Here is a 25,522-nt window from a genome sequence, read left to right as displayed (position 1 = left end):
GGGTTCCCCTTCTTCAACGACACGGGGGGGGGAGAGAGAGAGAGGAGGGAGCAAGAAGAGTGGGTGCCACCGTACGATGACGGACACAGCACCCTGGACCCCTTGAGTGCTGGTTCAACGCGGTGTGATATTGTGTTGACAAGGTGAACAACGCAGACGTTCGTGACTCCGCTGACAAACTCTGCGTTCACTTCAGACCGAAAAAGAAGTAAAAACACCAAATGCGCTTACCCACGCACGCATGCCGGCGCGCGCCGTCATCTGGACATCCACACGCGCCCATGCTCTCACCGTGCCGCCGTCGCTTAGTGGCTTGTGATCAGGTTCAGCTGCTCCTGCTCCTCACCGGAAAGCAGCACCGTCTCCTTGCTCACGGTGCGAGCCAGCTGCGACAGGCGAACACGCGCCGCCTGGTGGAAAACAAGTTGCGAGCTCAGCGTGTCCAGCACTGCGCGTGCTGTGGTTGGCTCTAGCTGCTCTTTTTCCTGCAACTCGATGGCACGTGTTGCCATGCCACGCAGCAGCTGGGTCTGCTTCCAGTTTTGATTGAGTGTGATGGAGCAAAGTTTCATGATGTCCGGCCCAGTGAGCTCGCTCGCGTGCCGCACAACGTAGTCGACGATCGTTTCAACGCCCTCGTCCGTCGTCATGTCGGCGCCCATGAACCACAACGACGTCAGTACGTCCGTCGCGACGGAGACAGAGGGCAACGACTCTACCCCCGCGGCGATGCGCCGCGAGAGCGTCGCCGCCAGCTCAGGGTGAGCCTCCTCCACAGCGCCGTATGCGTGGAGGAGGTCGCACTGCGCCTGGAGCGGGAACTCGTCTATAAGCTCGACCGCCTTCGTTCCTACCTTGCGGTAGAAGGCGGCGTTGAGTAGACTCATGCGGCTGAGTCCACGAAGCGACATGAGCACGTCCGGGGCCGCAAGACTGTCGATGTGGGCGATGAAGGCGCGACAGAGAATGTCCATGAGGTCCTTGTTCACAAACCTCACGCTCCCGAACGCAAAGAAGAGAAGGCTTATCGAGCGGAACTCGAGAGTCGCGATGATGGGGCGGCGCAAGAGTTGCGTGGAGAAGACGCTGTAAAGGTTCCGCTTCGTGCACTGTAGCTTGGCAAAGCCGTGCAGAAGAGCGGCGATGTCGCGGGCGCTGGTGAACAGCTCAAGGTTATCAACAGCGTAGTCCGAGAGAGCCTCGGTCATGACTTGATGCGAGAGGCGCTGGCCCGCATCCGCCATCTCCCCCAACCCAAACACGCACTGACTCAGCTGGTGCGCCGAGAGAGCGTCGGCCATGAGCGGCAACATGTCAACGAGAAGATTGGCGAGCACTGTGTCGAACCCGGGGCGTGCGGCGACGAGGCACAGGGCGGTGAACGTGTCGGGAGGCAGGCCCAGCACGTGTCTGCTGACGGTGTTGTAGTGCTCTGCTGCAACCTCTGCCAAAGGCGTCGATGCTGCTGTGGCGCTGCGATGCCGTAAAGTCAGCAGGCGAGCTACCACTAGTGGGGACAGCGCCGAAGCAACCGGCAGCACGCATGTCACGAACGCCTGAACGTTATCTGCATCGACAGTGGGGATCAGCTCGAGTAGCTGGACGAGGGCCGTGGCCAAGTCAACGGTCATGATGCTCGACAGGCGCTGCGCCGCCACCAAGTATGCCACCACCGCGTGCGGCAGCTCCAGCGATGTCGCGGATGAAACAAGGGTGCTGCTGTCCAGAGCGAAGAGCGCGGCTGCCACCAGCATCTCCGGTGGCAGCGCGTCCCATCCTCCCTGACGCACTCTTTGCAGAAGGCCTGTGCCCACTGCCGCCATCTCTGGCGAGCCGTACTGCACCTGAATCGTTGCAAAGTGCAGCAGGGCGGCGAGGCACGACGCATCTGCGCTGACGGTGAGCTGAAGCAGGGGAGCAAAGTGTGCTGCAACGGCATCCGCGAGAGCGTCCAGCAGCCGCTCCGGCCGAGAGTTGCCCGAGTGTAACGCCGCCAGCACTTCTAGGCAGAGGGCGATGGATGGTGGGGTCGCTGCCGCCACCAAGTGGTCGGCGACGCGGCTGCACACGGCCTGCATCAGGTCATCTGCTCCAGCGAGGTGGCAGCCGCCGATAGTCATGACAGACAGGAGCGCAGGCAGCGGCATCTGCTCCACTTGGGGTAAGAGGTGTGCGACCACCATGTCCACGACCTGTTCTTCCAAGGCACGCGTCTGGTCGCTTGGCGCCGTCCACCGGGAAACTGGCCGGCCAAGGGCCTCAACTAGCTTCACCAGCACCGTTGTGGGGGCGGACAAGATGCACTCTTGAAGGTGTGCGGAATGGCGCAGACATTCCGGTAGCACTATGGACAGTGCGCCACGACGGTCGTGGCGGCCTGCGCGGACGAGTGCCACCACACCCTCCGCCGTCAGCGACACCGACTGCTTCGGCAGCATCGTCAGAAAGCTCGTCGGCACCTCCTTTACACGCGCAAACACATACGTGGCCATGGCGACCTCGTCCGCCGAGGACGTGTCGATGACGGTGGTTATCTGGAACAGGTCCTTCTCTGAAACGACAGCGCCGGCAACGGCATCCTTGTACACGCGATAGATCACTGACACACGCTGCAGCGCCTCGGCAGGCGGTCGAGAAGGGGAGGAAGATGTTCCTTCTCGTGCACCTGTCACCGCGGCTGAGGTGTCGGCATCCCTCTGCTTCAAGGCAGTGAGCGCCTGTGGGTAGTGCTGCGCCTCTGCGTACACGCAGTTTTCGTAGTTGGCGAGAACTACGCTCGGCAAAGCCGGCGACACCACCCGGAGCGCCACCGCTCTGTCGAGAGTCGAGAGCGTCACCGGATCTTGAATGTGAAACACCCTTACAGCCTCGAGCGTTCGCTGCAGACGATCGTCCGCGATCTCTTCCTCTTCCGTGAGGAGCGCAAGGGCAACTTGCCAGGCGTCGTAACGCGCCTTCAGGAGTTGGATCGGGGTGCGAGCGGCCCCGTCTGCAGCATGCGTTGGCGCTGCAGCGTCCCCCATGGCGCGGACAGTCTCGAGAAGGTTTCGACGCTGCTGCGCCCACCGCGCGTACGGCACCGCCCACCTGTCAGCGACTTTTAGTGGCCGGCCACGCACGCAAGCCTTCAGCACGGCGAGGCCAGGAGAGTGAGAGGCGGCAGCGGACGATGCCTCTAGACGCGCGGCCAACCGCTCCACCGCAGCCGCGCCGTCCACCTCCCCAGCGTACCCACATACAACGGCGACAAACTCTTCGGCGACCGCTGTCGACATGCTCATCGACTGAGCGCCGACTTCCACTGCATGTTGCGTGGCCAACAGAAAGATAGTGGTGTCGAAGTAGCGCTGCGCCTCTGCCGCCAGCTGGACAACGGCGAGTATGTCACTCAGTCGCACCTTGTGCGTGGCTGCGGTCTTCGCTTCTGTTGCCGACCGGTTCCACTTTACAGTGTGCGTGTAGAGCGTGCGCGCAAGCGCATCTGTCACGGGCAGCGACGGGGCCGAAAACCACTGTAAGGCACTGGCGCCATTGGCAATGATTCGCACTTCTTTCGGGGCGCAGCGAGGCAGCACTCGTAAGCTGCGACGCGCGAGGGTCTCGGTGGAGAGCGGTGAGGCGGTGGTTCCTTCATCCGTCGCGACAGAGAGGTTCGGCCGCAGTTGGGCGACGGCAGCAAGGGCCAAACACAGCTCCTCTTTCATGAGTGACGTAGCCACCGCCGGCACGGTAAGACGTCGCACCAGCTGCGTAACAGCTGCAGACATGACGAGTCAGTTCTGCTGCTGGCCACCACTGGTGGCCCACACAACGAGAGGGGCACGTGATACCTCGAATAGGCACTACGACGAGAGCGCCGTCGGCGGACGAGGGGGGGAGGAGGAGGAAGGAGAGGATGGCAATGAGGAATGGAGGGTTTGTGTCCACAACGTAGGGCCATTCGCTCTGCGCGGACTCTTCTGTGCTACACTACGAGCACACGGCAGCTCGTGCAGTCAGCGGGGCTACCCAGTGAGTGCGCAGATGTCGGCGAGGGATGGAAGAGCAAAGAGAAACCGGACGGGAGAGGAGAGAAAGCTACTGAGGGCGACCGCGGGGAGGAGCGCACATGCCAACGAAAAAGAGGCGAAGATGTGGCCAGGGGTAGAAACAGGGAAGAGTGCGACGCACTGCGCATGACCCGAGTAGAGAAAATGTCGAGGACAGCAGTGGGGGAAGAAGGAAGTGTGTGTGCGTGTGTTTGGGGGGGGGCCAACAGGCTGTCGAAGACCCCCCCACACGCCTGTCATACTCGCCCTGCACCTTCGCTCCGCCCCACATGCTCTTTCCTCTGTCACCCAGAGAGGCCACACGTGCACAGCGAGCGGAAACATGGGGAGGTCCGAGAGAGAGGGGAGAGAGAGACGCACAACTCGTCCGCCTCGGTGCGTTACTGACCTCCTTTTTCGCGTGTTTCTGTTTGACTGCCTTTACGCTCTCTACGGTTACGCGATTACTCGGAGAGGATGATCGAGACGCGTTCTCACAGAGCTGGCGCCAAACAACAACCCCGATTTTGCCCACGGTGTCCCTTCTCTGCCGTGCAACATCAGCCAAGCTCCTCTCCACCGGGCACCCACCGCCTGCACTCTACACACTCCCCCCCCGCCGCTGAGCAGGCCGCCTCACAGCGGCGCCCAGTTATGCCGGCCGCCACCCCCTGGTGCATCCCTCGCGGGGCAACACCCCGGCCCCCCAGCAGTGGGCAGTGCGCGGGCTGGGCGGGACTCGCTCGACTCCCGCTGGCGCTTTGCCCGCCGATGTGGGCGGCACAGACGTGTTCACGGCCGCAGGTCGCACCGGCACCGCCCCCACTCCAGGACCTGGCCGCCGGCATCAGCAGCGATGCATCGCTCTGACGCCCCCCAACACATCATGAGGGCGGCCGATGAAAAGGAGAACAACGGCACTCGGTATTAAAGCGGCTCACTGCAGCATTGTCGAGCATATCTGTCCCCAGCCGCCCCGCTGTCTCTCTCACCGGATGCACCTACCGCGGCGTCATCGGCTACAACGAGGTTGGCGGGGCAGTTTCGGTCCCGTCTGCTCTAGCCCGTTTAAGCTCCGGCTCCGCTGCCTTGGTATCGTTATCACCCGCCCCTACAGATGTTGCCGACGCACCCTGTGACGCTTTGGGTGCATCCTCGGACGCTTCCTCGCTATCCTCAATGACGTCGTACGCCTCATCGTCTGCCACCAGCACTCCGCCCTCCTCGCCATCGCGCATCAGGCCAATCAGGCGGAACACAAGTTTTGTGCGCATGACGTCGCCCTGCCGCTTCAGCTGGATGGCCACTTTTACTCTATCCAACAAGCGCGGCACCGTCTCCAGCTGCTCCCGCGGGATGCGGCTCTCCTGACCGTATTTGGGCACAAGCACAAAGACGTGCGTCTCCGACACGCGCACCACGTAGCCTTCCTCGTCAGGGATCTTTCCATCCTCGAAGTTGCGCAGGTAGAAGCCGGTGAAGAGATTCTGCGAGTCCCGGCCCGCCCGCTGCGCCTGTTCGTGGCGGTAGTTGAGGTTTTCGGCTACGGCCTCCATCCTCTCCGCGTTCATGTGCTGCTCACTGATGCTTTCGATGCCGATGGCGGCCGCCAGCTGACGATGGACAAGGACATCCGCGTAGCGGCGGATCGGCGACGTGAAGTGGGTGTAGATGGGCATGGCAAGTCCAAAGTGGTAAAACTCGTCCTTGGGGATGCCACCGCTTGAGAAGTACTGCGCTTGTCGCAGACATCGCGTGGTAAGGATGCGAATGAGCTTGTTGAAGTACGGGTCCTGTGGGTCCTCACACTTGTCGAGGGACTTATTCAGCGTCAGAGAGGTTGTGTCGTCGAGGCGTACGCGCAGCTTGCTGTACAAAGCGTCATTCAGCGTGTCGAATGCGCCTTCAGCAGGTGGCTCGTGGCGGCGCAGCAGCGTCCACTGGGGGTAGGACTCGTACACCTTCGTCGCGACCGCCGCGTTGGCGTACAACATCCACTCCTCGATCATCGAGTTCGCCTCGAAGGTTTGGTAGACCTGCATGTCGGTTGGGTTGACATGCTCGTTGTCTACCTTGAACTTGAACTCCTGCGACGCCAGAAAGAGGGCGCCATCCTCTTCGCGCTGCGCCTTGAAGTGCTTACTGAGCCGCATCAGCTCGCGCAGCGAAACGGCGATGTCAGAGGTGTCGGCCGGGTTGTCGATCATGCGCTGCGCGTCGCCGTAGTAAAGGGCGCCGCGGGAGCGGATAATCGTCTTGCCAAACCAGTCGCGCACCACGTTCAGGTTCTCATCGAATTCCCAGAGAATCGAAAAGGCGTAGCGGTCCTCAGCCTCCACGAGCGAGCAGAGGTTCTCCGTCAGCAGCTGTGGCAGCATGTTGATGCGCCGATCCACCAAGTACACGCTCGTGCTGCGCTTCGCCGCCTCATCGTCCATGGCCGTGCCCTCGTGCAGAAAGTGCGTGACGTCGGCAATGTGCACACCCACCTCGAGGTGGTTGCCGTTCACGACGCGGCAATGCAGCGCGTCATCGATATCGCGGCACCCCAGCGGGTCGACGCTGACAATGCACAAGTCACGCAAGTCCAGCCGCCTCGCCTCCTCGTCCTTGGTCACAGACCACTGCCCCTTTGGAAGGCAGTCGTGGACGGCCTCGCTGAAGTCGTAATGGGGCACGTCGTGCTCCAAGAGAATGACCATCGCCTCCGTGTCACGATCGCCGATCTTGCCCAGCACCTCAACGTAGTGCCCAACTGGAAAACTGCTGTACAAGGGCCAATCATCAATCACCACGCTAAGACGCTTGTCCATCAAGTCTTGCACGTGGCGGGTGCTGATGCGAATGCGCGGGATTCGGTTGTTCTTGGGCTGAAACAGGATGGAGACGTTATCCGACATGTTCGCCTTGACCTGCTCGAGCTCACCCTCATCGAGACTGCCGCAGAACGGCCGGCGGTTGGAGGAGAGTAGGCCCACCACCTTGCCGGTAGGCACGAAGCCCGCCGTGATGGCATCTTCTTCGCTCGCAGACTCTGGAAGGGGCGCTGAGCCTTTTGGGCCACGCCAGCTCGACACGGGCAGCAACTGCACCGCCACGACGTCGTCGTGAATCGCGCGGTTCATATTGACGCGACCCTGTATGAGAATGCGCTGGAAGGTGTGGCCGTCGAACTTGCCGCGAATCTCGCCAAAGAAGCAGCTTGTCTCACTGACGCGCAGCTTGCCTTTGTACAGGCTCCCGTCGTGCACGCCCGCGTCCATGGCGGCCATGCCGAGATGCGGCGTGAAGAGCTGCCGCGTCAACGGCGACTCTTTCATCCCTTCCGGCTCCTCGTATTGAATCTTCTCCAGCAAGTCCGAGTCACTGGCGATGGTCAGCTTGATGTAGTCACGGAGTGATACGCAGCGCAGGTTGCTCACCCGCTGTGCCTCCTCCGACGCGTCCATAGCCTGCTTGAAGGCCCGATCGTGCGAAACGACAATCACGCTGGACGTCGATGAGTCCGCCATGCCCGGGAAGGCGGCTACCACATGCCGCGCGTACCACTGCGCCGCCACTCGAATCGCGCGATCGTTGAAGTCGTTGAGTGACTCCTCCCTCTTGCGCATGCAGTGCGTCTGCTCGTGTCGGTCGTTCGCGAAGACAAAGCACTGCTTCTTGTCGTCCCCGAGGAGGCGCTGCAGCCGAGCATACATGGCCTTGTTGCGGTTCTGCACCTCGCGCATGACTGTGGTGAGGAGGATGATGTTCTGCACGCGAGAGTCCTCTATGGCGTTCATGTTGTGCAGCACAACGTTCGTGTCGGGTATCACAATGACGGCCGTCAGCAAAATGCACGGCTCCCTCACTCCTGCGACAGCCGTCTTCACGCAAAGAGGGCAGTCCACGATGCCGCAGCCGATGTCTTTGCGTGTGAGAGCGCCACCGCCGGCGCCGCTTGACCTGTCGACATTGTTGCGCACATTGTGAATGGCCGCGCGCTTCTTGGTGAACATCCTCTCACTAACGGAGGGGACGGCAGGAGTGGGAGACTGAAGATCGAGTGGCCTTTCACGTAGAGGAAAGGCGAAAAAGGGTCACCTCCGCCTGCACGCTCCCGTGACGGGCAGAGAGAGAGAGAGAGACGGCGTCAAAGACAACGTCGTCGTGCTTACGCAGTTGCTGCCCAAGAGGCGCAGACACTCAGACACGGAAGCCTCCGCAAGCGCACAAGTCCAAACACGCAGGTGTACACTCTTCTTTAGTGGCGTGTTTTATTTTGTGGTCGCGAGCATGCATGTGTCCGCGCAGCGGGCGAAGAGAGCGAGAGAGAGAGACGGTGAGAGTGCGCAGGGGAGCGAATAGCAGGTGCAAGTTCCACCGTCGACAGCAACGAACAAACAAAAGAGGGGAGGGGGGTAAGTGATCCTCGCACGCGACGCATGTCACCGTCGCTACGCGGCGTACAGTACGAAGCAGCCGGTGCTCGAGATGTGTGTGTGGAGGGGGGTGGAGAGGGGCCGGGGCCGAGTCGTAACCCAGAAGCGCCTGTCACGTAGTCGCCCGGCAGCCGTTCGGCGTTGGCCCAGGAGCCCCCCTACCCCTCCGCGTTTGCCTTCCACCCTCTTTCGCCCACCTCCGAAGAGCATCGGATGAGCGCATCGGAAAGAAAAGGTCAGACCCTTCTCCGGTTGTCTGTGATGCAGCGTACACACACACACACACACACACACACACACACACTGCCGACTTGGTTCGTGCACCGGTGCCATGTCATTGGCCAACACAAATGCAGCAGACATGCAAAAGGGAAAACGATGCGGTGCATTTTCAGCAGCACGTGCAGCTGTGAGTAAGACGGAAGTGCCACGCAGGCGGCACCGTGACAGCGCGGAGGCGGCGGCAAATCATGCTGACCAACGGCAGGGGTGGGGTGGGAGGGAGGCAACGCGATGGTACAAAGGCCGAGTAAGCGAAGTAGGTGCTGCTCCTGCGAAAGAGCGGGCCCCGTCATCCACCGAGCCTCGTCCCCTGCGCACCACGCTTTTGCCTTCACTTCTCTGATCACCTGCCCGTGCCTGTGCTCGCGCAACACGCCTGATTCTTGGAGTCTTTCACGCATCGGTGTGCAGGACAGCTCTGACGCGTTCTGTGACGGCGTCCTCAAAGTCGAAGCACTGCCCCAGGCTCTCCTCCGCGGCGTCAACGGCGGCGTCGCCGTCGCACGTTGGTGCCACAGCTGCAGACACATCATTCCAGCCGGTCGTGAAGAGCTGCACTGTCTGTGGAGAGGCCACGGGAGAAGCGTGAGGGTAGAGAGGGCTGTTAGCGACGGCACACGTCGCCCACGACGTGATGCCGACCTCGACAGACTTGGCCAGCAGTCGCGCTGTGCAGCCGGACTCCTCCGGCAGTGCCAGTGCCAGCAACCCTGATGGCACGCCTACCGCTAAAGCCGTCTTGGACGCCGTCTCCAGCCAGCGAGGAGTCAGGCCTGTCACGGCGGCTTCCCACATCACGCTCTCGCACCCGCCCGTCTGCCGAAGCAGTTGGCTCGTGTACTCCGCAACGCGAATCGGTGGCACATGCGTGCCTTCGTACCCACAGGTGAGCGCCGACCGCATCCAAGCGCGCCACCGAACACGACCGTCTGCCCCGACTACGTCCAGCACCCCTGACAGCACTTCCGCATAAAACGTGTCCACAGTGATGCCGAAATCGAGCTGTGCTACAAGAGGTCCAGCCGGAACGGGAACGCACAAGGTGCGGTAGGCGCCGCCATAGCAGTCGCTACTCACGAGGGGTGCCACGTCCCGGGCCGTGACCAGGGTCACCAGGCGCTGCTCCTGGAGTGCCACGTCCCAGGCTGGCCATGGCCACTGCGTCAGCGCGCCACTGGGAGTCCGCTTCGCCTCTGTCCTGCAGGCCTCCACATAGTGCACGAGTGAGGCGGGGACAAGAACCTCGTTGGCGCTGGTGAGAGTAAGGGCGCCGGCCACGATGTCCACAGCAACGTCTGCTAGCGGCGGTGTCCAGCTCTCTCGATTGGCCCTCCGCATCGCTGAGCGGAGTGCACACGGCCCGCACTCGAGCATCTTGACGCGCTGCGCCGTCGCGCTCAGTGGAATCATGGAGGACGACATGGCGGAGAGGAAAGTGCGGGAGCGTGTGCAAGGAGGTAGGAAGAGAGGTGAAAGCGTAGACGTTTACCAACGCCTCCCTCAGCGGCGGATTTTGCGCGTGCGTGATGCACTTGACGTCGCCGCCGTCCTCGTTCGCGGCGATTCCTTGGCGCGCGCGAGAGAAGTTCGCGTAAAGGGGGGTGGGGTGATGGTGGAAGGGCAGGAATACACGAAGGAAAGAAAAATAAGACGGAGGAGGGGCTGCACGTGCGTGTTCCTGCATCGGAAACGTGCTTGGCTGGGGCGCTGTAGATCACCATCCGCCTCGCTGATGTCCCCAGGCACATCGCAGAGGCGTTTAACAATGATGCGACGTGCCAGCGGAAGTGGCTCAGACGAGAGGTACTTCTCCCGATCCCTTTTCGTATCCTCGTCCCCGCTCCGCTCAACAGACGCGGACACCAGAGGGGAGGAGCACATGCACACAATCCGCATGGAGACGCACTCAATTCTGCGCACTCTAGATGGCTGCACCGTGGCGTCTGTGCGTGCATGTTGCTCCTCCTTTTCCGTTTTCTCGGATGAAGTGCGTGGGGTTGTGGAGACACACCACCACCGACGCAACGAGTAGACCGGAGAGGAGGGGTGGGTGGGTGGTGATCGAATCAACGCACAACAACGAGGGGCGAGAGAGAGAGAGAGACAGCAGCCGAGCACACAAGCACACTCATGCACAGAGGGACGGGAGAGGGAGTGGAGGAGAGAGAGAGAGAGAGAGAGAGATGACTGCTGAGCACTGGCGACGCGAATGAGAGTCAGGTGTTTCGCCACTACAGTAACGGATCTCTTCCTCGACACACACGCACACACACACAGTTACACGCCTCCCTCTCCGCTATCGGTCGCGTTATGCTTACGTTTGAGCCTTCGCGTCGGCGTTTTCTTCGCTCTCACTCGTACACGCGCCATCTTTTGAAGTTCTTACTGCTCGTGCAGCTTCTCCGTGTTCGGCACCGCCGCAAAGCGCTTGAGCCTCCAGCATGCCTTCACGAAGAGAGGCCAGGCGAGCAGCACTGACATGTGTGCCAAATCCAGCATCGGGTGCGAGGGCACCTCATCGTACACGGAACTGACCAGGCACGCTAGAGCCATCACACATGGCACAGCGAGCACGCACCGCCACCGGTAGCCGCAGCCCCACAGCTGATCCAGCACCGGCGACACACACCACACCGCCAGGAGCGGGCACAGCACCCGAATGACGCTGCAGACGTGGTGGAGGGCAAATGGCAAGTCGCACTCCCACTGGTGACTATGTGGAGAGAGGCCGCAGCAGGCGAAGAGCAACCAGCTCTGCGTCAATAGCGCACCCACGGACAGCAGCGACAAGCCAACGCCGCACAACGCGATAAAATTGCGCGCTGCTACACCAATGATGTAGGTCAGAGTCAGCGTGTACGCTGCCCCGACGGCATGCGGGACAGCCAGTGGCACGCAGACGCGCATCAGGAAGGAGACGCCGTTCTCGCCGTACCGGCGCCCGTACAGCTCGAGCTGCCACGGCGTGGTGGGATAATCGAGCCGGTAAGAGCGATGGGGCCCCTTCATCATACGCGCGACGATCAAGCACAAATAGACGATGGCAAGTACATTGGGGTAAAACAACCAGTGGCTACGCCACGTTTCCGCGTGCGCAGTCCCTTGCAAAACATCATCGGGGGTGTCGTCGAGCTCCTCCCACCGGTTCATGCTTGCTCGGCGCCCCCGCAAGCCAATGGTGCGGTCGTCCTCGTGGCCATCTTCCGTCAACCCGCGCACCCACCGCGCACTTTGAGGTTTGGTCTTGAAGATGCGTTGTGTGTAGTCGTGTGTGCTCTGCACGACACTCACGCTATCATCATCATCGTGCGACCAGCGCGGTCGGGCGGCATGCATCGGCTGCGATGCGGCCGCTGTGACACGACCCTCAAGCGTCACTGACGAGCAGGGTGGTGATGGTGTGTCGGAGATCATTCTTCGACCGGTGGCCGGCGACGACTATTCAGCACAAGACCAACACACAAACAAGAAGGCAGCGCGAGCACACACAGACACCGACACGCACCAAAGCGACGCGGCCAAGAAGGCGAGCGGCGACCAATGAAGATCGAGGAGGAGGACAAGGAGGGGGCGGGGTGGGGGGACGCGTAGGAGAGCCAGCGGGATAGATAGAAGGCGGCAATCGTGGACTGTGGCGCTGCGACGTCCGTCGACAAGTGGACGGCAGGAACAGCGACGACGGCGCAGCCGAGAAAAGAGTGAGGGAATGGGGTCCGCAATGATTGATATCGGCCGCTCACCATTAAAAACGAGGGAGACACGACACGCACAAAAAGAGAAAAGGAGGGGGCGAGATCGTGTGTGTGTGTGGGGGGGGGGAGGCTAGACGGGGCAGACGATGGAGGGGGACGGACGGCGGTCTCGCCACCGTATGCAGAAGCGGCCTCACGCTTTTCTGGGCAAACGCGGGCAGGTGGCGAGGAGCGCCTCGCACCACGTGCCAAAGCAGAGAAGTGCGTGTGCTCGCGTGTACGACAAGCAGCGCAGGTCGTAATTCCTTTTACTTTTTTTTTTTTCGCAGTCGCCCTTCTTACGCGAGGAAGCGTTCGTGCGAAAGGAGAGAAGAAAGGCAGAGAAAGAAAGAGGAAGACTCAACAGCGCCGCGGCTGCCCCGGTAAGTTAAGGAACATGTGGGCGGGTGGAGAAGCGGTGCATAGTGCCCATCTCCCCATTGGGGCTGCGGAGAGGAGACGTGGAGGTGCGTACACACAGCTGCGGGCGCAACGCCTCACACCGCGCAGCAGGAGAGGGAGGCGCGGAGACGGCTGAGGACGGTGCCTCCCCCCGCCGCTGCCCCTCTCCTCCACTTCAAGCACGGAGTCCACAGTAGACATGGGTCACGGAAGGGCAAACGGGGCCGTTGGCATACGGACACGCACACCCAAGATGCGTGTGTTGGTGGCGAGCGGTTGGGTCGAGGAGAAACGGCAAGACAGGAGCTGCGGTCTTTTCCCTCTTCTTTGGTGGTGGTTTAAAAGTCGGCACGCGCACGCACCCGTTACACGTAAAAACTAATTGAAAGTAACCGAGAGCAGCAGTCACTAGCCCACGCCCCGGCACACCACCTTCAGTGTCATCGCTGAGGGGACCCCACACACCCTCTCCTTTGCGTCGTGGCATCTCCACCATGCTCCGCAGAGAAGGGGGAGGGGGGATGCGCTGCGCAGTTGGTGGTACTTATATTACCACTCTTACTCGGTGCGGCGACGCGGCGGGTAGAAGCCACCGCCCATGCCACCGCGTCCTCGGGCGCCATCACGCAACCGGCCGAAGCCGCGGCCGCGGCCCATACCACGACCACGCATCGGGTTACCGTCTTCGGCGAGGCCGTCGCGCTGACGCTTGCGGGCGATCCGCACCGCATCGGCATCGTGGCGGAAACTGCACCGTGTCCCCTTATCGCACTCCCCAAATCGGAGAAACGTGCGGCACACGGGTATCTCGTTGGGCGTGCAGTGCCAGTAGGGGCACTCCTCGGCGTTCGGGCAGCGGCATTGAAGGAAGCGCCGGCACGGCACGCGACTCAGACGCTCCAATTCCTCCGGCTTCATCTCGCTCCGCTTGCGCATCGGCGGCCGCTCGCGCGGCTCGTAGGTCTTCTTCGAGCGGAAGCTGCTCCGGATTGCCTCCTTGTCTTCCTCCGTTACGAGGCTGAAGCGGTGCAGCTGAGACGCATGCACGACAACAAACACAGGGAACTCGCTGACGAAGAAAAGTCGGCGCAGATTCTCGTTGAGGGTATCGTAAGGGTTGAGCAAGAAGTACCGCGCATTGTTGCCCAGCCGTTCCGCCTTGGACAAAATCACGTACTTCTCCCGTGTCAGGAAGGCCTGCACGAACGCTTGCTGCTGCGCTTCTCGTGAGGTCACTGGCTCGATCGGCGGCATTGGCAACACCACCTCGTAGGCGCGCAGCGGAAGCACCTCCGCCGGGGCCCTCAGTGGGCGCCCTTCTCTGCTCGCTGCGGCCTCAGACTCTACAGCGGCAACCGTAGGCGGTGGTACATCGCCCTCACCCTCGTCGCTCGCCACCCTCGTCACCTCTGCCGTGGGCAAGACATCCGCCCCTGTAGGGGGTGCCGCTGCCGAGCAGGCATCCACTGCAGTTTCCAGCGGTGCCGCCGCACGGTCGTGCTGCGTCGGGTCCGTTTCGCCGGGCACCTCTCCCTCGACACCCTTCGCGGTCTTTGTCGCCGATTCGCCCACGTACTTGGAAACCCGGTTGTACCGCCGGTTGATGTGGTAACAGAGAAGTGGTGGGTTGGTGGCCCAGCAGTACTTGAGGATGTCGCCCAGCCGGTGGCGCTCGCTGCCCCAGTCTGTGGAGATGGTCGTCACCTCAGCCCCGTCATCAGCGCTGCTAAACTCAAACTCGCAACGCCACACAATCGTGTTAGTCTTGCGATCAAGCCGACTCGTGTTCTCGTCTCGCTTGCGCATCCCCTCCGACATGATCTGGCAGATGACGCCGCGGCGCCGCGCCGCTTCGCGCAAGGCGTGCAGGGGAGGAGGCAGCGCCTTGTAGTTGTACCGCCATGACGTGCGAGGAAAGCAGCGCTCGATGTTGTCGATGGCGCGACGGCAGTTCTCTAGGAAGTGGTAGTCGCGCTGCAGTTGCCGATCCGTGAATTCGCTGAGTGGCACCTTGGCGGCTACATCGCGCATACCGGTGCACTTGAAGTCTTCTTTGTGCACCCGCACGCATATCATGCTGCATGTACGACGCGCACAGCCGGGGCACGTGTACATGGCGTGCGTCCCGCAGACGCAACAGTCGCTGGACTTGCTCTGTGTCTCCTGCGCCGCATGAGGCGTTGGGGAGGTGTGTGAGGTCTCGAGGTCACTGAGGAGCGCGGCGCTCAGCGTTACTCTAGAGGCCTCGTCCATGTCACCTGAAGCGCGAAAGTAAGGGTCGTCGCGCGGCTCATCGTTCCCATCCCCGCCGCCGCCGTCGTCCTTGTCGCCGTCGTGGTCCGAGTCGTTGCTGCCGTCGCTGGCGCTATCTTCACTGCCGCCGTGCTGGAAGCCGCCGTCACTCTCCCGCGCTTCGCTGAGATAGTAGCTGCAAGTGTCTTCGCAGTCGTGCATGTACTCGTGCGGTGTCTCGCACCCCTCGCTCCCGGCATCGAGGTGTGGGGCTGCAGAGCTCGCGGACCTTGCCCTCGATGCCGCCAGTCGATTCATCGCGACTGTGGCGCAGACGCGACGAGAGGCGAAGAGGAAAATGGCGATGCAGGAAAAAGAGACGCGGCGATAAGAGAAGTGGGGCTGTAATGGCACGGTCGCCGCCTTTCGCACACTGAACAGCACGTTTTCAGCAGGTCCACTGGATGCTTGAAGAGGCGGCAAGGGAGGCCCGCGAGGAGCGAGAACGCGCGCGAGAGCAGGAGGTGTGGTGACGAGAGGAGGATCACCGGCTTTGTACGCCACGACTGCGCCCTTGTTCAGTCCTGTGCTTCTCTGCCGGCGGTGAATGCTTCTCTTGGTTGTCTACTCACCTGCGCTGGCGAGCAGACGCGATTACGTGTGTGCGTGTGTGTGTGTGTGTGTGTGTGTGTATGTGTGTCGGGTGAAGAACACGCGAGTGTCCAGGAGTGAGAAGGAGAGTTCGGGACGAGAGTGCGCCGATACGCGCGCGCATACCAGTGCTGCGGCCGCGGTGCGAAAGGGGACGGAGAGAGAGAGAGAGAACGGAGAGCCAAAGCGCAGCTCTGGAGGCGAGAGCCGACGGTTTGGGGTGAGGGGTAGAGAAGGGGAATAGCAGACGCGTCGGATAGCTATGACCGTCTGCTGTGACGCCCCCTCCCCCCATCCATCGACTGTAAGCGACAACTCCAAGTGCGCCAGCTACCGCGAGGCAGTCGGCACGAAGCGTGACACGGCAGGCCCCACTTCCCTCTCTTTCTCTCTGCAGCGCATTGTGCTGCGTGGTCTTCCACAAAGAAACACAGGACGACTAGGTGGGGGAGGGGGGTCGCGTCAAGTGACGTCCACACGTGGAGAGGGGTTTCCTGGTAATGTACATGTCAGTAGATGCAAGGGTGATGACCACCGTGACACGGTGCCGCCGAGGGTGCATCTTGCACGGTTCCTTCACACGCCGGTCAGCACAGAGGCCGCTATCAGTCGCCAGCGGCCCTCTGCTGAAGCAACGCTGATCGGCGCAGCCGGCTCCGCTCCCGACTTCTCGCCGTCCATGTCGATTCTGTACTTTCTATGCGCGTACGATAGCGCCGCCTCCATGAGCTCCGGGGTCATGTAGGGTATCACCACGACCGGGTACATCGGTGTCCCATCGGCACTCTCCATGGGCGCCAGCGGACTGATGGGCTTTGCGACAATGACTGATGCCCCCTTGCGGTCGCCATAGCTGGGCACCTGCTTCGACGACGGACGGTCCGCCTTGCTTGGCGAGATGGCCTCCGCCGCTCTCAGGCGCTTCTGGTAGTGCTCGGCGACTAGAGTGACTGGGACGTGGCAAAGTGCCTCGAGAGGCGAGGCATCATCGGCATCCATGAACGGCATGAAAGTTATTACCGTTGGGTCGGTGGCGAGCGGGCCAACAGCATCTCGGCTGTGTGAGTCTGCTTCCATGCAAGGCACCACGGTGATCTCCGTTGCCGCGCCGTCACTTATGGTGCTCTCCTCGTCTCGACTTTGCAGCGCGATGCGGCGCACGGCACCTTCCCAGACCTGCAACAGGTCACGACAGTGGCCGCTAACGATGGCGCAGTTGCGCTCCACGAGGAACGTCTCGCCCGACGTGCACGCGACCAGCACCATGTCCTCTGGCCCCACCGCCGTGCAGGTCGGCAGCGGCACCGCCTCTGCTGGATTAGCTTTCCTCTTCATGAGCCGCTGCACAATGTGTGTGTGTGTGTGTGTGTGTATGTGTCTGCGTATGTGTCGTGCAGTGCGCAACGCTGGTGAACACACCAAAGGAGGGGGGGGGCACATAGGTTGCAAGGAGGGAGCGAGTATATTCAACGAGGAGACGTGCATGCATACGGACGATGAGGAGAACGATGCAAGCCGATGGGCCACGTCACGGACGCGTCACTCACACTGCAGACAACGCCCGTGAGCAAGCGAGTACACCGCAGGTGAAACGCGCCGTACATCCATCGGCTTAAAGTCACCGCCCTCGGTATCGCGGGCGAGGTGGGTGAGAACTTCAGAAGTAGCAAGCACCACAGACACTTCCCCCTTCTACGCCCGTAGCGCGTCCCCTCGGCTCTCTCTCTCTCTCTCAAAAACAGCACGCGCGCAGAAAGACGGCGAGGCGTCTGTTTGGGCCTCAACGCGTATCGACTTGTGTGTACGTGTCGGACAGCTGCGGCAGGTCCATCCGCAGTCGCCTCATGAACCAACCTCTCCCGTGCATACATACATCCAAGATAGATCCAAAGGCAAACAGTGTGAAGCCGCAGTATCGACGCACTCGACGGCTCGGGTCACACCGCTGCGCCGCTGTACATGCCTGCCAATATGCGTGTGCGTGTGTCTTTAATGCTTTTAGCACTCCAGCGCCGCTGCAACACGCATCACCTCTAGCGCGGCAGTGGTGGGCACCTCAAATGCTGGCCGCTCCTCCGATAGGCGGCGGTTGTAGCGGTGCTTGAAGTAGAGATACGACACAAGAACGTTTAGCTGATCGCCGTTGAGACGCGGAAATAAGACACGCACCGAGTTGTCCGTCCGAAGCGTCTCCTTGAGGGTGACTGGGTGCTGCGGCTCCGGGGCCATCGCATTCTCGATCCCCGTCTCTACCGGTACTGCACCGGCGCCCTGCGGCACGTCGTCGCCCTCATTCTCCTTGCTCCTACCTCCTTCGTCGCCAGCCGCCGGCTCAACCACTGCTGCGATAGGCTGCCCGGATGCGAGGGCTCCGTCCACGGCATTTATGCTGGACGACGAGGCACCGGTGCTCGATGGCTCGTCCTCCTTGGCAAACGCCACGAAGACGTCTTCCGTACAGAGGGAGACACGCTTGCGAAACGCGAGCCGCAACACAGGCGACTCCATCAAGCAGTCCCGGTGCACAAGCGCCTCCTCGCCGCTACTCGTGGCCAGCACGACATAGTCCTGTGGGTTCATGTACACGGTGTCGATATAGGACGGCGGCGGCGGAGCCGTCCACATCGCATCGAAGGGCTGCCCGCTCATCTTGCCGTTGTTGTAGGGATCGCGGCGCCTCCGATCTCAACGCTGTGTGCTAATCCGATGCTCCTTTTCTATCGCTGCGAGCGTGCGTCGTGGACGTGGCCAGATCCGGTGTATGTGTGTATTTTCCAAAACACCATCCGAGAACGGGCTGCGGGGCGTGGCGGCGCGAAGGAGACGAAGGGAGGAAAGAGATGCGGTGCAACACAACTTGTAAAGGTGCAACAAGACGGAAGCGGGCACTTGCGCGAGGTGGTGAGCTTGGCTCCACCGCCATTTTTTCGTTTTTTTCTGTTCGCGACATGGGGGAGAGGGAAGGAAAGCTACAAAGTAAAGTTCCCGGTACACGTCCCTGCCCCCCCGCCCTCCCCCACACACACATAAGTATGAGCACCCAAAAGGGCGCACAGTGGTGCCGCGGAGAAGCGCGTACACGAACAGTCCAGCTGGTTTGCCGGGTCTTCTTTTTGGTGCTCATTTAGTGCCGTATTTCACCACCGCCCATCATCCAACTGTGTCGCTCGCACGCTTCTACCGGATTGACGGTGTGCTCACGTATTCAGGTAGTCGTTGTATCCTTTCTCAGCGCCTTGCCCTCCGCCCCGCCCACCAACACGTCTGCGCAAGGCACGAGAGATGACAGAGGGGCGTAGGGGAACCGGACCTCAACCGGCGAATACATCTGAGATGAAGAGAGGATAGCATCAGTATCACATCACTGAATACAACAACGATTAGGAGAGCGAGAAATGGGGAGGGACATACGCTTTAGGCTACCGCATGCATCCGCGTGTGGGCGTGGGGTGTGCGTTGTTGTGGAGACGTGGACATATGAGTCGAACGTGTAGACATGTGTGGCACAGCCGTCACACCCCGCACCACCGCAGCAGCAGTAAGAACGCACTGAAACAACAAGGCGAAGACGCGAAGACCGCGCACGAGAAGCAGAGACGGCTGCGGGGACGCAGCAGAGCCCTTCGTACCCAAGCGCAACGCACCGGAGAGCGTGTGGGAAGCACTTACAGATGCGCACATCAAGACATCAGCGTGTTCTCCCGCGCTGTGCGCTCTTCCTGCAGTTGAAGAGAACTTGGAGAGGAGCAGCATGGACGCATGGAAGGCAGTCATTCGCGGTGATGCCTCCCCCCCCCACACACACACACGCCTCACTCTCCACACAGTCGCACACAAACCCGCGTTCTCTCACGAAAGAGCCAGACAGTGCACAGTAGCAGAGCGCAACAGTTCAGGCAGATACGGCGACGACACAGAAAACACATGCGCTCCACAAGCAACAAAGAGAGTGAGAGACGAGGGTGCACGGCATCCCCCACGGTCCACAATAGCTCCTCTCCGGTCAGCATAGCACCACTGCTTCCGCAGTGCGGGGACGGACGCACGCACGGTTCTCCTCGTATATTTGACGGCGGTGCACGAAGCGGAAAGGTGAACGAAAAAAAAAAGCAGCCTCTGCACAACCTTCACGCAGCCGTAAAGGGGTCCTACACACGGGACACGGGTTGGGCAGGCAGGTGCGCACGCCTGGCCCCGCCAGAATGGTACGCGATGATGAGAGCAGTCAGCAGTCGCCTGCCGCTGTTGCTGCGCTTCTTCTCATTCCGTTTGGCGCCCTTCTCTTTCTGCGTTGTCGCACGTCAGCTCCCACGCTGGCCGGTAGCTCCCGTCGTCCCGCCTCAAGCACGGGTTGCGGTTTGTATCTGCACTTCGGCCCACTGACGAGTAGCCGCTCTCGTACAAGCTGCACTGCGGGATGCACATGAGCCTGGTGTACACCCACACATCGTTCACGGACCAGTGAAAGAGGGGACATGCGCGCAAGAAGTCTGGCCAGCCCGGCGTCGTTTTCTCCACTGCCTCCTTCTGATACCGGCCGTGTGGGTCCGTCTTGCGCGTTCCCATGAAGACCACCTTGAGCGGGTGTTTCTCCGTGAGCGTCCATAGGCTGAGTCGCATGTCCTGCGTCGCACCCTGGTGCACTAGCGGCAGACCTCGCGCAACCTCCTGCATGTACCACGCGCGAAACTTGCGCAGCTCGTCAAACTCATCATTGTGTTCCACTACAAAGATGCAGCACTGCGCCAGCACCGGTGCTGTCACAGCTCTCCGAAGCAACTCGAACATCACCACGCTGTCCTTTCCACCGTTAAACGCAACTCCGATCTCGGAAGGTGCGTAGCGCTTGAAGATGTCTTGAATGAGGTTCTCGGAGGCGTTGACGCGATCTATCAGCTGTGGTGACATGACCGGTAGGGCAGGTTGCTCTGGCCCCTGGTTAGCACACTCATCATCACGGCATCCGCTCTCACCCGGCGAAGCCGGTGCTGCGGACGCGTCCTGCGGCATGAGTGACACGAAGCAAGGAGAGGAACGAGCGCGGTCGGTGCAAAATTAGTGTAGGTGAGGAAGGACGCAGGAAACGATACGAAAGCCACGCACGAGAAGCCACGCAGCAGCCAAAGCAGAGGGCTCTAGGGAACCCCGTCGGCGCCCGCTCGTTCAAGAAACCCTCCGCGGAGGCAGCAGCAGTGTCAGCACGGAGAATCGCTCGAGAAGCACACAGGATGGCAAGGCGGCGGCAACCGAGTCGGAGGCGATACAATGCACAATGGATGGGCGGATGGGGTAGACGCAGAACGGGGAAGGCGAGAAACAGAGTGGACAAACAACAACGTACAGCAAGAGAGGGAACAGAGCAGCGCCACTGCATCAATCGTTTCGTCGTGCCCGGCAGCACCCGACGTGGCTCGCGTGTCTGCAAGACGGGTGGGTGAGGCAACGAGTCGGTTCGCTCTATCCACGTGTATGTGCACGCACGCGCTCTGAGAAGCGGTGGCTAGGGCCGCGTCTCTTCACCAGCTGGACGTCCCGTATATCGTGTTGTTTGGTCTACAGGCAGGCGCAGTGCCGCGGAAGACGTATGGGTGGAGGACAACCGACGAAAGAGTGACCGATAAGTTACGATGGAGCAACGAGCTTACACCGGTGTGTGCGCACGAAAGGATGCTCTGGAAAGAGAGAGAGGGTGCCGGCCAGCGCACACACTACAGCACGCACAATGTGAAAGGTGGACTGAAGAGGGGCGGGCCGTAGAGGCAGCACGGGAAAGGAGCAGAGGAAGAGGGCAGGCGAGCGAGCGGGAAAGAGAGATCGGTGTCGGGTCGTGTACAAAACGAAAGAAGCGATGATGGCAGTTGCAGAGAGAGGGGGAGAGCTCCAGAGTGGAAGTGGCGCTACCGCGAATGCCTGTGCGCAGCCATGGCGTACGACGGCCCCTCGAGGCATGAACGGCGCAGATCCCTCGTCCCTCTTCCTTCCTACACAAACGGATGCATGCTGAACACCAAAGAGGAGCGCTTGAGGGTTTCGAGAATGAAAAAAAAAGGTGGGGGTGGGCGCAACATCAGCAAAGTCCCGCACATCACATGAATGGCCCACAGCAGTTATAATCGCGGCTTCGCTGTTTCTCGTACTGGAAAGGAGCTGCGTCAGCTGCGAAGTGTACATGAAAAGGTGGAAAGCACCTTTCTCATTACTGTAATGGTGTCGACGGCCACCGCGTACCACTCATTTTTCGATTCTTAATTCGTTCTCCTCTGCCACGTGCGCAAGTGCAGAGTGGAGGGGAGCCGCGCCTGTGGCAGTCCCACCACCGCGCCGCGTCGCACTTTACCTCCAGGCACGATGGCCTGAAGGTCAGCTCATCGCCAGCGCAAAGGGTCGCACCAGCAAGTGCGCAAAGAGAGCGGAGGGCAATGGCACTGAGCGCGAAACAGGAAACAAGACGGCGCCCTTCACGACGGCGGCACTCTCCCGCAGTGCCCGCTCCACATGCAAGGCGATGCTGCGCGCTACCAATGCATCATAAGCAGCAATGCCGTGCTCGCTGAAACACTGTAGAGCTGTCCAGTAGAGCTTGCGCCGCGCAGGCGTGCTGTGTGTCGTCGGGAGGCCTAACCAGCTGCGCAGGCACAGCGACACGAGAAACACCATGTCCACCTGAGCGCCGGACAGCAGTGCGGTGCTCGCAGAGTGCTGCTGTTCCAGTTGCGCGCACACCGCCAGCACGCGAGCCTCAGTGTTGGCATATGATGCCCACTCTTCGGCGCTGCGTCGTGCCAGACACTGCTCTACGTCGTGACGTGTGACTCGAAGCGCTGTCCGGTTCGCCAGCAGGCTTCTGGCCACCGCCGCCAGCGCCTTGGAGTGGGGTGGCGGCGACGCGGCAGGAGCCTGTGCCTTGGATGGGGGCGCACTGTGGCTCGACGACAAGCGGCGGATCATCGCCTGCAGCTGCTGCGCCTCCTCCTCTGTCGCGGCGGCGGCGATGTCGCCCGTTGGCAGAGCCTCGCCCTCGGTGAAGCTGTCCACGTCGCACACCGTATCGACCGTCAGATCCGCCTCGAAGCCGTCCAGTAAAATCGCCGGCAGCCGCTTGCGACCCTTGCCGGAAGTGACAAAGCGCACCATAAAGTATAGAGGGTCCACCCCGCGGCGCTCCTCGCACAGCCGGCGCAGCTGACGTATGCGCTGCTGTGCGACGGCTGGGTCAAACCACGCCCGGAACTCCGCAGACGGCCGCACGAGCACACAAAGGGCCATGGCGGAAAGCAATGTTAGAAGGGAGTCTTCGCCGAAGGGCGGGCGGTTTGTCGGCGCGACGGCCGAGTCTGGAGTGAGCTGCGCCGGCGCAAGCCACAGGTCCACGAGTTGCCCCCAAATCTCTTCAAGCAGCTCTCGACTTGGGTCACTTCCACCACCGCCGTTGTCGGCGGGCAAGGCTGTCGATCCAAGGAGAAGGTGGATGGACTGGTAGCAGGCGCCGGCGCGGGCGGCACGGGCGACACCGAACGCGTCTTCGCCGAAGGACAAGTCCGACCAGCCGACTTGCGGATACGCCTCCACGGGCAAGAGAAGCGGCCATCGCAGGCGCCGACTCTCTGCGTGCGGGCCCCCTCGCAGAAAGGCAAGCGAAGCAGCACGCGCGGCCTCGGCCAACCCATCGCGAGCCACCGCGCACGTAGACCAGCGGAGCAGCAGTGCCACGCTGTGCGGGGTGAGGGAGCGCAGACAGCCAGACGGGCGCGACTTTTTCTTCGTCGATGGGCTGGCCGACGTGGTCGAGAAAGCCCACATCTCCGACGTGGCGTCGAAAGCGCCCCCACCAACTTCAACAATCGCGTTCAGCAGCTCCGCCCAGCGTGCCGACGGATCGGTGACGCCCTCTTTGACGGTCCGTATGTACGGCTGGAGCGCGGTCCACCCGGCTAGCGTGGTCGACACCCAAACCAGCTCAGTCCAGCGAAACGCACTTCCGCCGCCGCACACGTCATTTACGACAGCTGCGAGGGTGATCGGCAGCTTCGGGGCTTGCGCCTGAAGCAGCCGCGCCCAGCACTCGCGTACAACGTCTGAGACGTCGAGGATGAGAGCGCGGAACAGCGAGTGCGCTGACGACCGTCGCCCCTTGCGAGTTGGCAGCAACGCGCGAGACTGCGCAAAGAGCGGGCCGTCCACGAGCTTCCATGCGCACGGGCTGCACCAGGGCGTCTTATCGCTGGCACCTATGAGCAACGTTGTCAGAAGGCGCAGGGCAAAGACGAACTGCGCGTCGTGCGCCGGCGACGCCACCGCTGGCGCCCAGCCGAGCACCACCTTCGAGGCCACCTCGAAGGTCGACTCCTTGTCTGCCGGCGACAAAGAGCCAGCACAGCGGCATAGAGCATGAGCACCCACTTCGTACAAGCCCGCGTCTGGCCCGACCTCACCGCACAGCAGCTGGAGAAGCACGCGAAACAGCCTCGGCCAAGGCTGTTGCGACGGCGGTGTAGACGGGTCCTGTGGCTCGGTGAGCTCGCTCAGCTGTGGGAGCAGGTACAGCAGCACACACGCCGCATGGGGAGAGGGCAGCTGCGCGGCGAGATCGTCTAGGAGACACAGATGCGAGTGGAGAACAGCGTCCAACGAGAGGGCGAGTGAAGGCCGCGCCAACCACTCTTTCAGCCACACAGCGCGAGGGTCTACCTCGCCGAAGAGCTTTCCGCACGGAACAACCACATCCGTGAGCACGCGCACGAAAACCTCCGTCACCTCGTAGTCTAACAGAGACACCCATCCCTGTGGTAGCTCCATGAGAAGAAGATGCAGGAAGCGCACGAGGGACTGACCGGCTGACTTGCCAATGCGACCCAGAGAACGCAGTGCGGAGATCGCGGCGTGCGTGAAATCGAGCTGGGCACGGGGAGGGAGGGCCTGGAACAGTGACAAGGCCGCCCCTGTCCAACCGCTTTCCTCGTGCAAGCATGCGCGGTCGATCACCGCCTGTTGGAGATCGGTGAAGTTCTCGTGCTGGAGAATGAGCTCCGGACGGTGCTTCAACAAGTACCGCAGGCTATCAAGCAGCTCCGCCTCCTCATCACGGTGCTGAGTGGGATTCCGCAGCGCCGCCTCCAACACACGCAGGCATTCCTCGTCGCGGTGCATGGCAGCGGAGGCCCCACCACCCCCGTGTGGCGAACTGTCGAGAATCTCAAGACTCTCCCAGGCGCCATTCTGCACGTCGTTGCCAAACTGCAGGAGGTTCGCCTCGCCCGATGCGTCCGGCTTCTGCAGTGGCGACAGTGACAGCGCTGGTATGGCGTCCCCTTGCCGCTGCGCCGCGGTGATATGGTGAGTCGATTCAACCACTTCAGTCATGTGCCTCATGAGCTCGCCCCACCGCTCCACCGCCGCAGACGGCGCCTCACCAGGTACGTGAGTGTGGCGTTTGCCTTCTGTGTGCGCAGCGTGCAGGCAGGCCGCCTCTCCCAACCACCACGCCGTGTCTCGCGCAAGCGCCTCTGGTGTTTCGTAGGTCTCAAGGTAGCCCTGGCATAGCACGTGCATCGCCTGCACAGTCGGCGTTTGCGCAAGCGACGCAGATGGGCCGCTCTGAGCCGCCAAGCGTGAGACGGCAGCCGCGGTGGACACGCCATCGAGCACGGAGGAGCAAAGAAGCGATGTCGACGGAACGGTGCCCCCACCGCCGCTTCCTGTGCAGCTACCGCTGCGGCCGCTCGCGGCGTGTCGAACGACTTGATCCAGGCTAGCCGAGTGCGTCGACCACGGCGGG

General features: G+C 61.7%; 9 protein-coding genes across 9 annotated transcripts; all 9 read right to left on the bottom strand.

Annotated features, from left to right (window-relative positions):
* Window positions 1-305: 305 nt before the first annotated feature.
* Window positions 306-3,767, bottom strand: LMJF_28_0340 (conserved hypothetical protein; the record flags this gene model as incomplete). The annotated part of the gene is made up of 1 exon (XM_001684260.1): window positions 306-3,767. One exon carries the CDS (start codon window positions 3,765-3,767, stop codon window positions 306-308), a length of 3,462 nt encoding a protein of 1,153 aa, XP_001684312.1.
* A 1,280-nt stretch (window positions 3,768-5,047) lies between these two features.
* On the bottom strand, window positions 5,048-7,810 carry LMJF_28_0330 (putative rrp44p homologue; the record flags this gene model as incomplete). Its single annotated transcript, XM_001684259.1, has 1 exon — window positions 5,048-7,810. The coding sequence occupies one exon, from the start codon at window positions 7,808-7,810 to the stop codon at window positions 5,048-5,050; it is 2,763 nt and encodes a 920-aa protein (XP_001684311.1).
* Window positions 7,811-9,124: 1,314 nt separating this feature from the next.
* LMJF_28_0320 (conserved hypothetical protein) lies at window positions 9,125-10,153 on the bottom strand (the record flags this gene model as incomplete). Its single annotated transcript, XM_001684258.1, has 1 exon — window positions 9,125-10,153. One exon carries the CDS (start codon window positions 10,151-10,153, stop codon window positions 9,125-9,127), a length of 1,029 nt encoding a protein of 342 aa, XP_001684310.1.
* Window positions 10,154-11,113: 960 nt separating this feature from the next.
* On the bottom strand, window positions 11,114-12,067 carry LMJF_28_0310 (conserved hypothetical protein; the record flags this gene model as incomplete). The annotated part of the gene is made up of 1 exon (XM_001684257.1): window positions 11,114-12,067. The coding sequence occupies one exon, from the start codon at window positions 12,065-12,067 to the stop codon at window positions 11,114-11,116; it is 954 nt and encodes a 317-aa protein (XP_001684309.1).
* Window positions 12,068-13,422: 1,355 nt separating this feature from the next.
* Window positions 13,423-15,318, bottom strand: LMJF_28_0300 (conserved hypothetical protein; the record flags this gene model as incomplete). The annotated part of the gene is made up of 1 exon (XM_001684256.1): window positions 13,423-15,318. The coding sequence occupies one exon, from the start codon at window positions 15,316-15,318 to the stop codon at window positions 13,423-13,425; it is 1,896 nt and encodes a 631-aa protein (XP_001684308.1).
* Window positions 15,319-16,323: 1,005 nt separating this feature from the next.
* LMJF_28_0290 (conserved hypothetical protein) lies at window positions 16,324-17,082 on the bottom strand (the record flags this gene model as incomplete). Its single annotated transcript, XM_001684255.1, has 1 exon — window positions 16,324-17,082. The coding sequence occupies one exon, from the start codon at window positions 17,080-17,082 to the stop codon at window positions 16,324-16,326; it is 759 nt and encodes a 252-aa protein (XP_001684307.1).
* Window positions 17,083-17,745: 663 nt separating this feature from the next.
* Window positions 17,746-18,396, bottom strand: LMJF_28_0280 (conserved hypothetical protein; the record flags this gene model as incomplete). Its single annotated transcript, XM_001684254.1, has 1 exon — window positions 17,746-18,396. One exon carries the CDS (start codon window positions 18,394-18,396, stop codon window positions 17,746-17,748), a length of 651 nt encoding a protein of 216 aa, XP_001684306.1.
* A 1,611-nt stretch (window positions 18,397-20,007) lies between these two features.
* On the bottom strand, window positions 20,008-20,655 carry LMJF_28_0270 (phosphoadenosine phosphosulfate reductase-like protein; the record flags this gene model as incomplete). The annotated part of the gene is made up of 1 exon (XM_001684253.1): window positions 20,008-20,655. One exon carries the CDS (start codon window positions 20,653-20,655, stop codon window positions 20,008-20,010), a length of 648 nt encoding a protein of 215 aa, XP_001684305.1.
* A 1,452-nt stretch (window positions 20,656-22,107) lies between these two features.
* Window positions 22,108-25,296, bottom strand: LMJF_28_0260 (conserved hypothetical protein; the record flags this gene model as incomplete). Its single annotated transcript, XM_001684252.1, has 1 exon — window positions 22,108-25,296. The coding sequence occupies one exon, from the start codon at window positions 25,294-25,296 to the stop codon at window positions 22,108-22,110; it is 3,189 nt and encodes a 1,062-aa protein (XP_001684304.1).
* Between the last annotated feature and the right edge of the window lie 226 nt (window positions 25,297-25,522).

This window comes from Leishmania major, chromosome 28 (assembly GCF_000002725.2).
Source record: "Leishmania major strain Friedlin complete genome, chromosome 28".
Classification (NCBI taxonomy): Eukaryota; Euglenozoa; class Kinetoplastea; order Trypanosomatida; family Trypanosomatidae; genus Leishmania; species Leishmania major.
The sequence above is the reverse complement of the archived record's forward strand: the minus strand, read 5'-3'. Positions and strand labels throughout refer to the sequence as shown.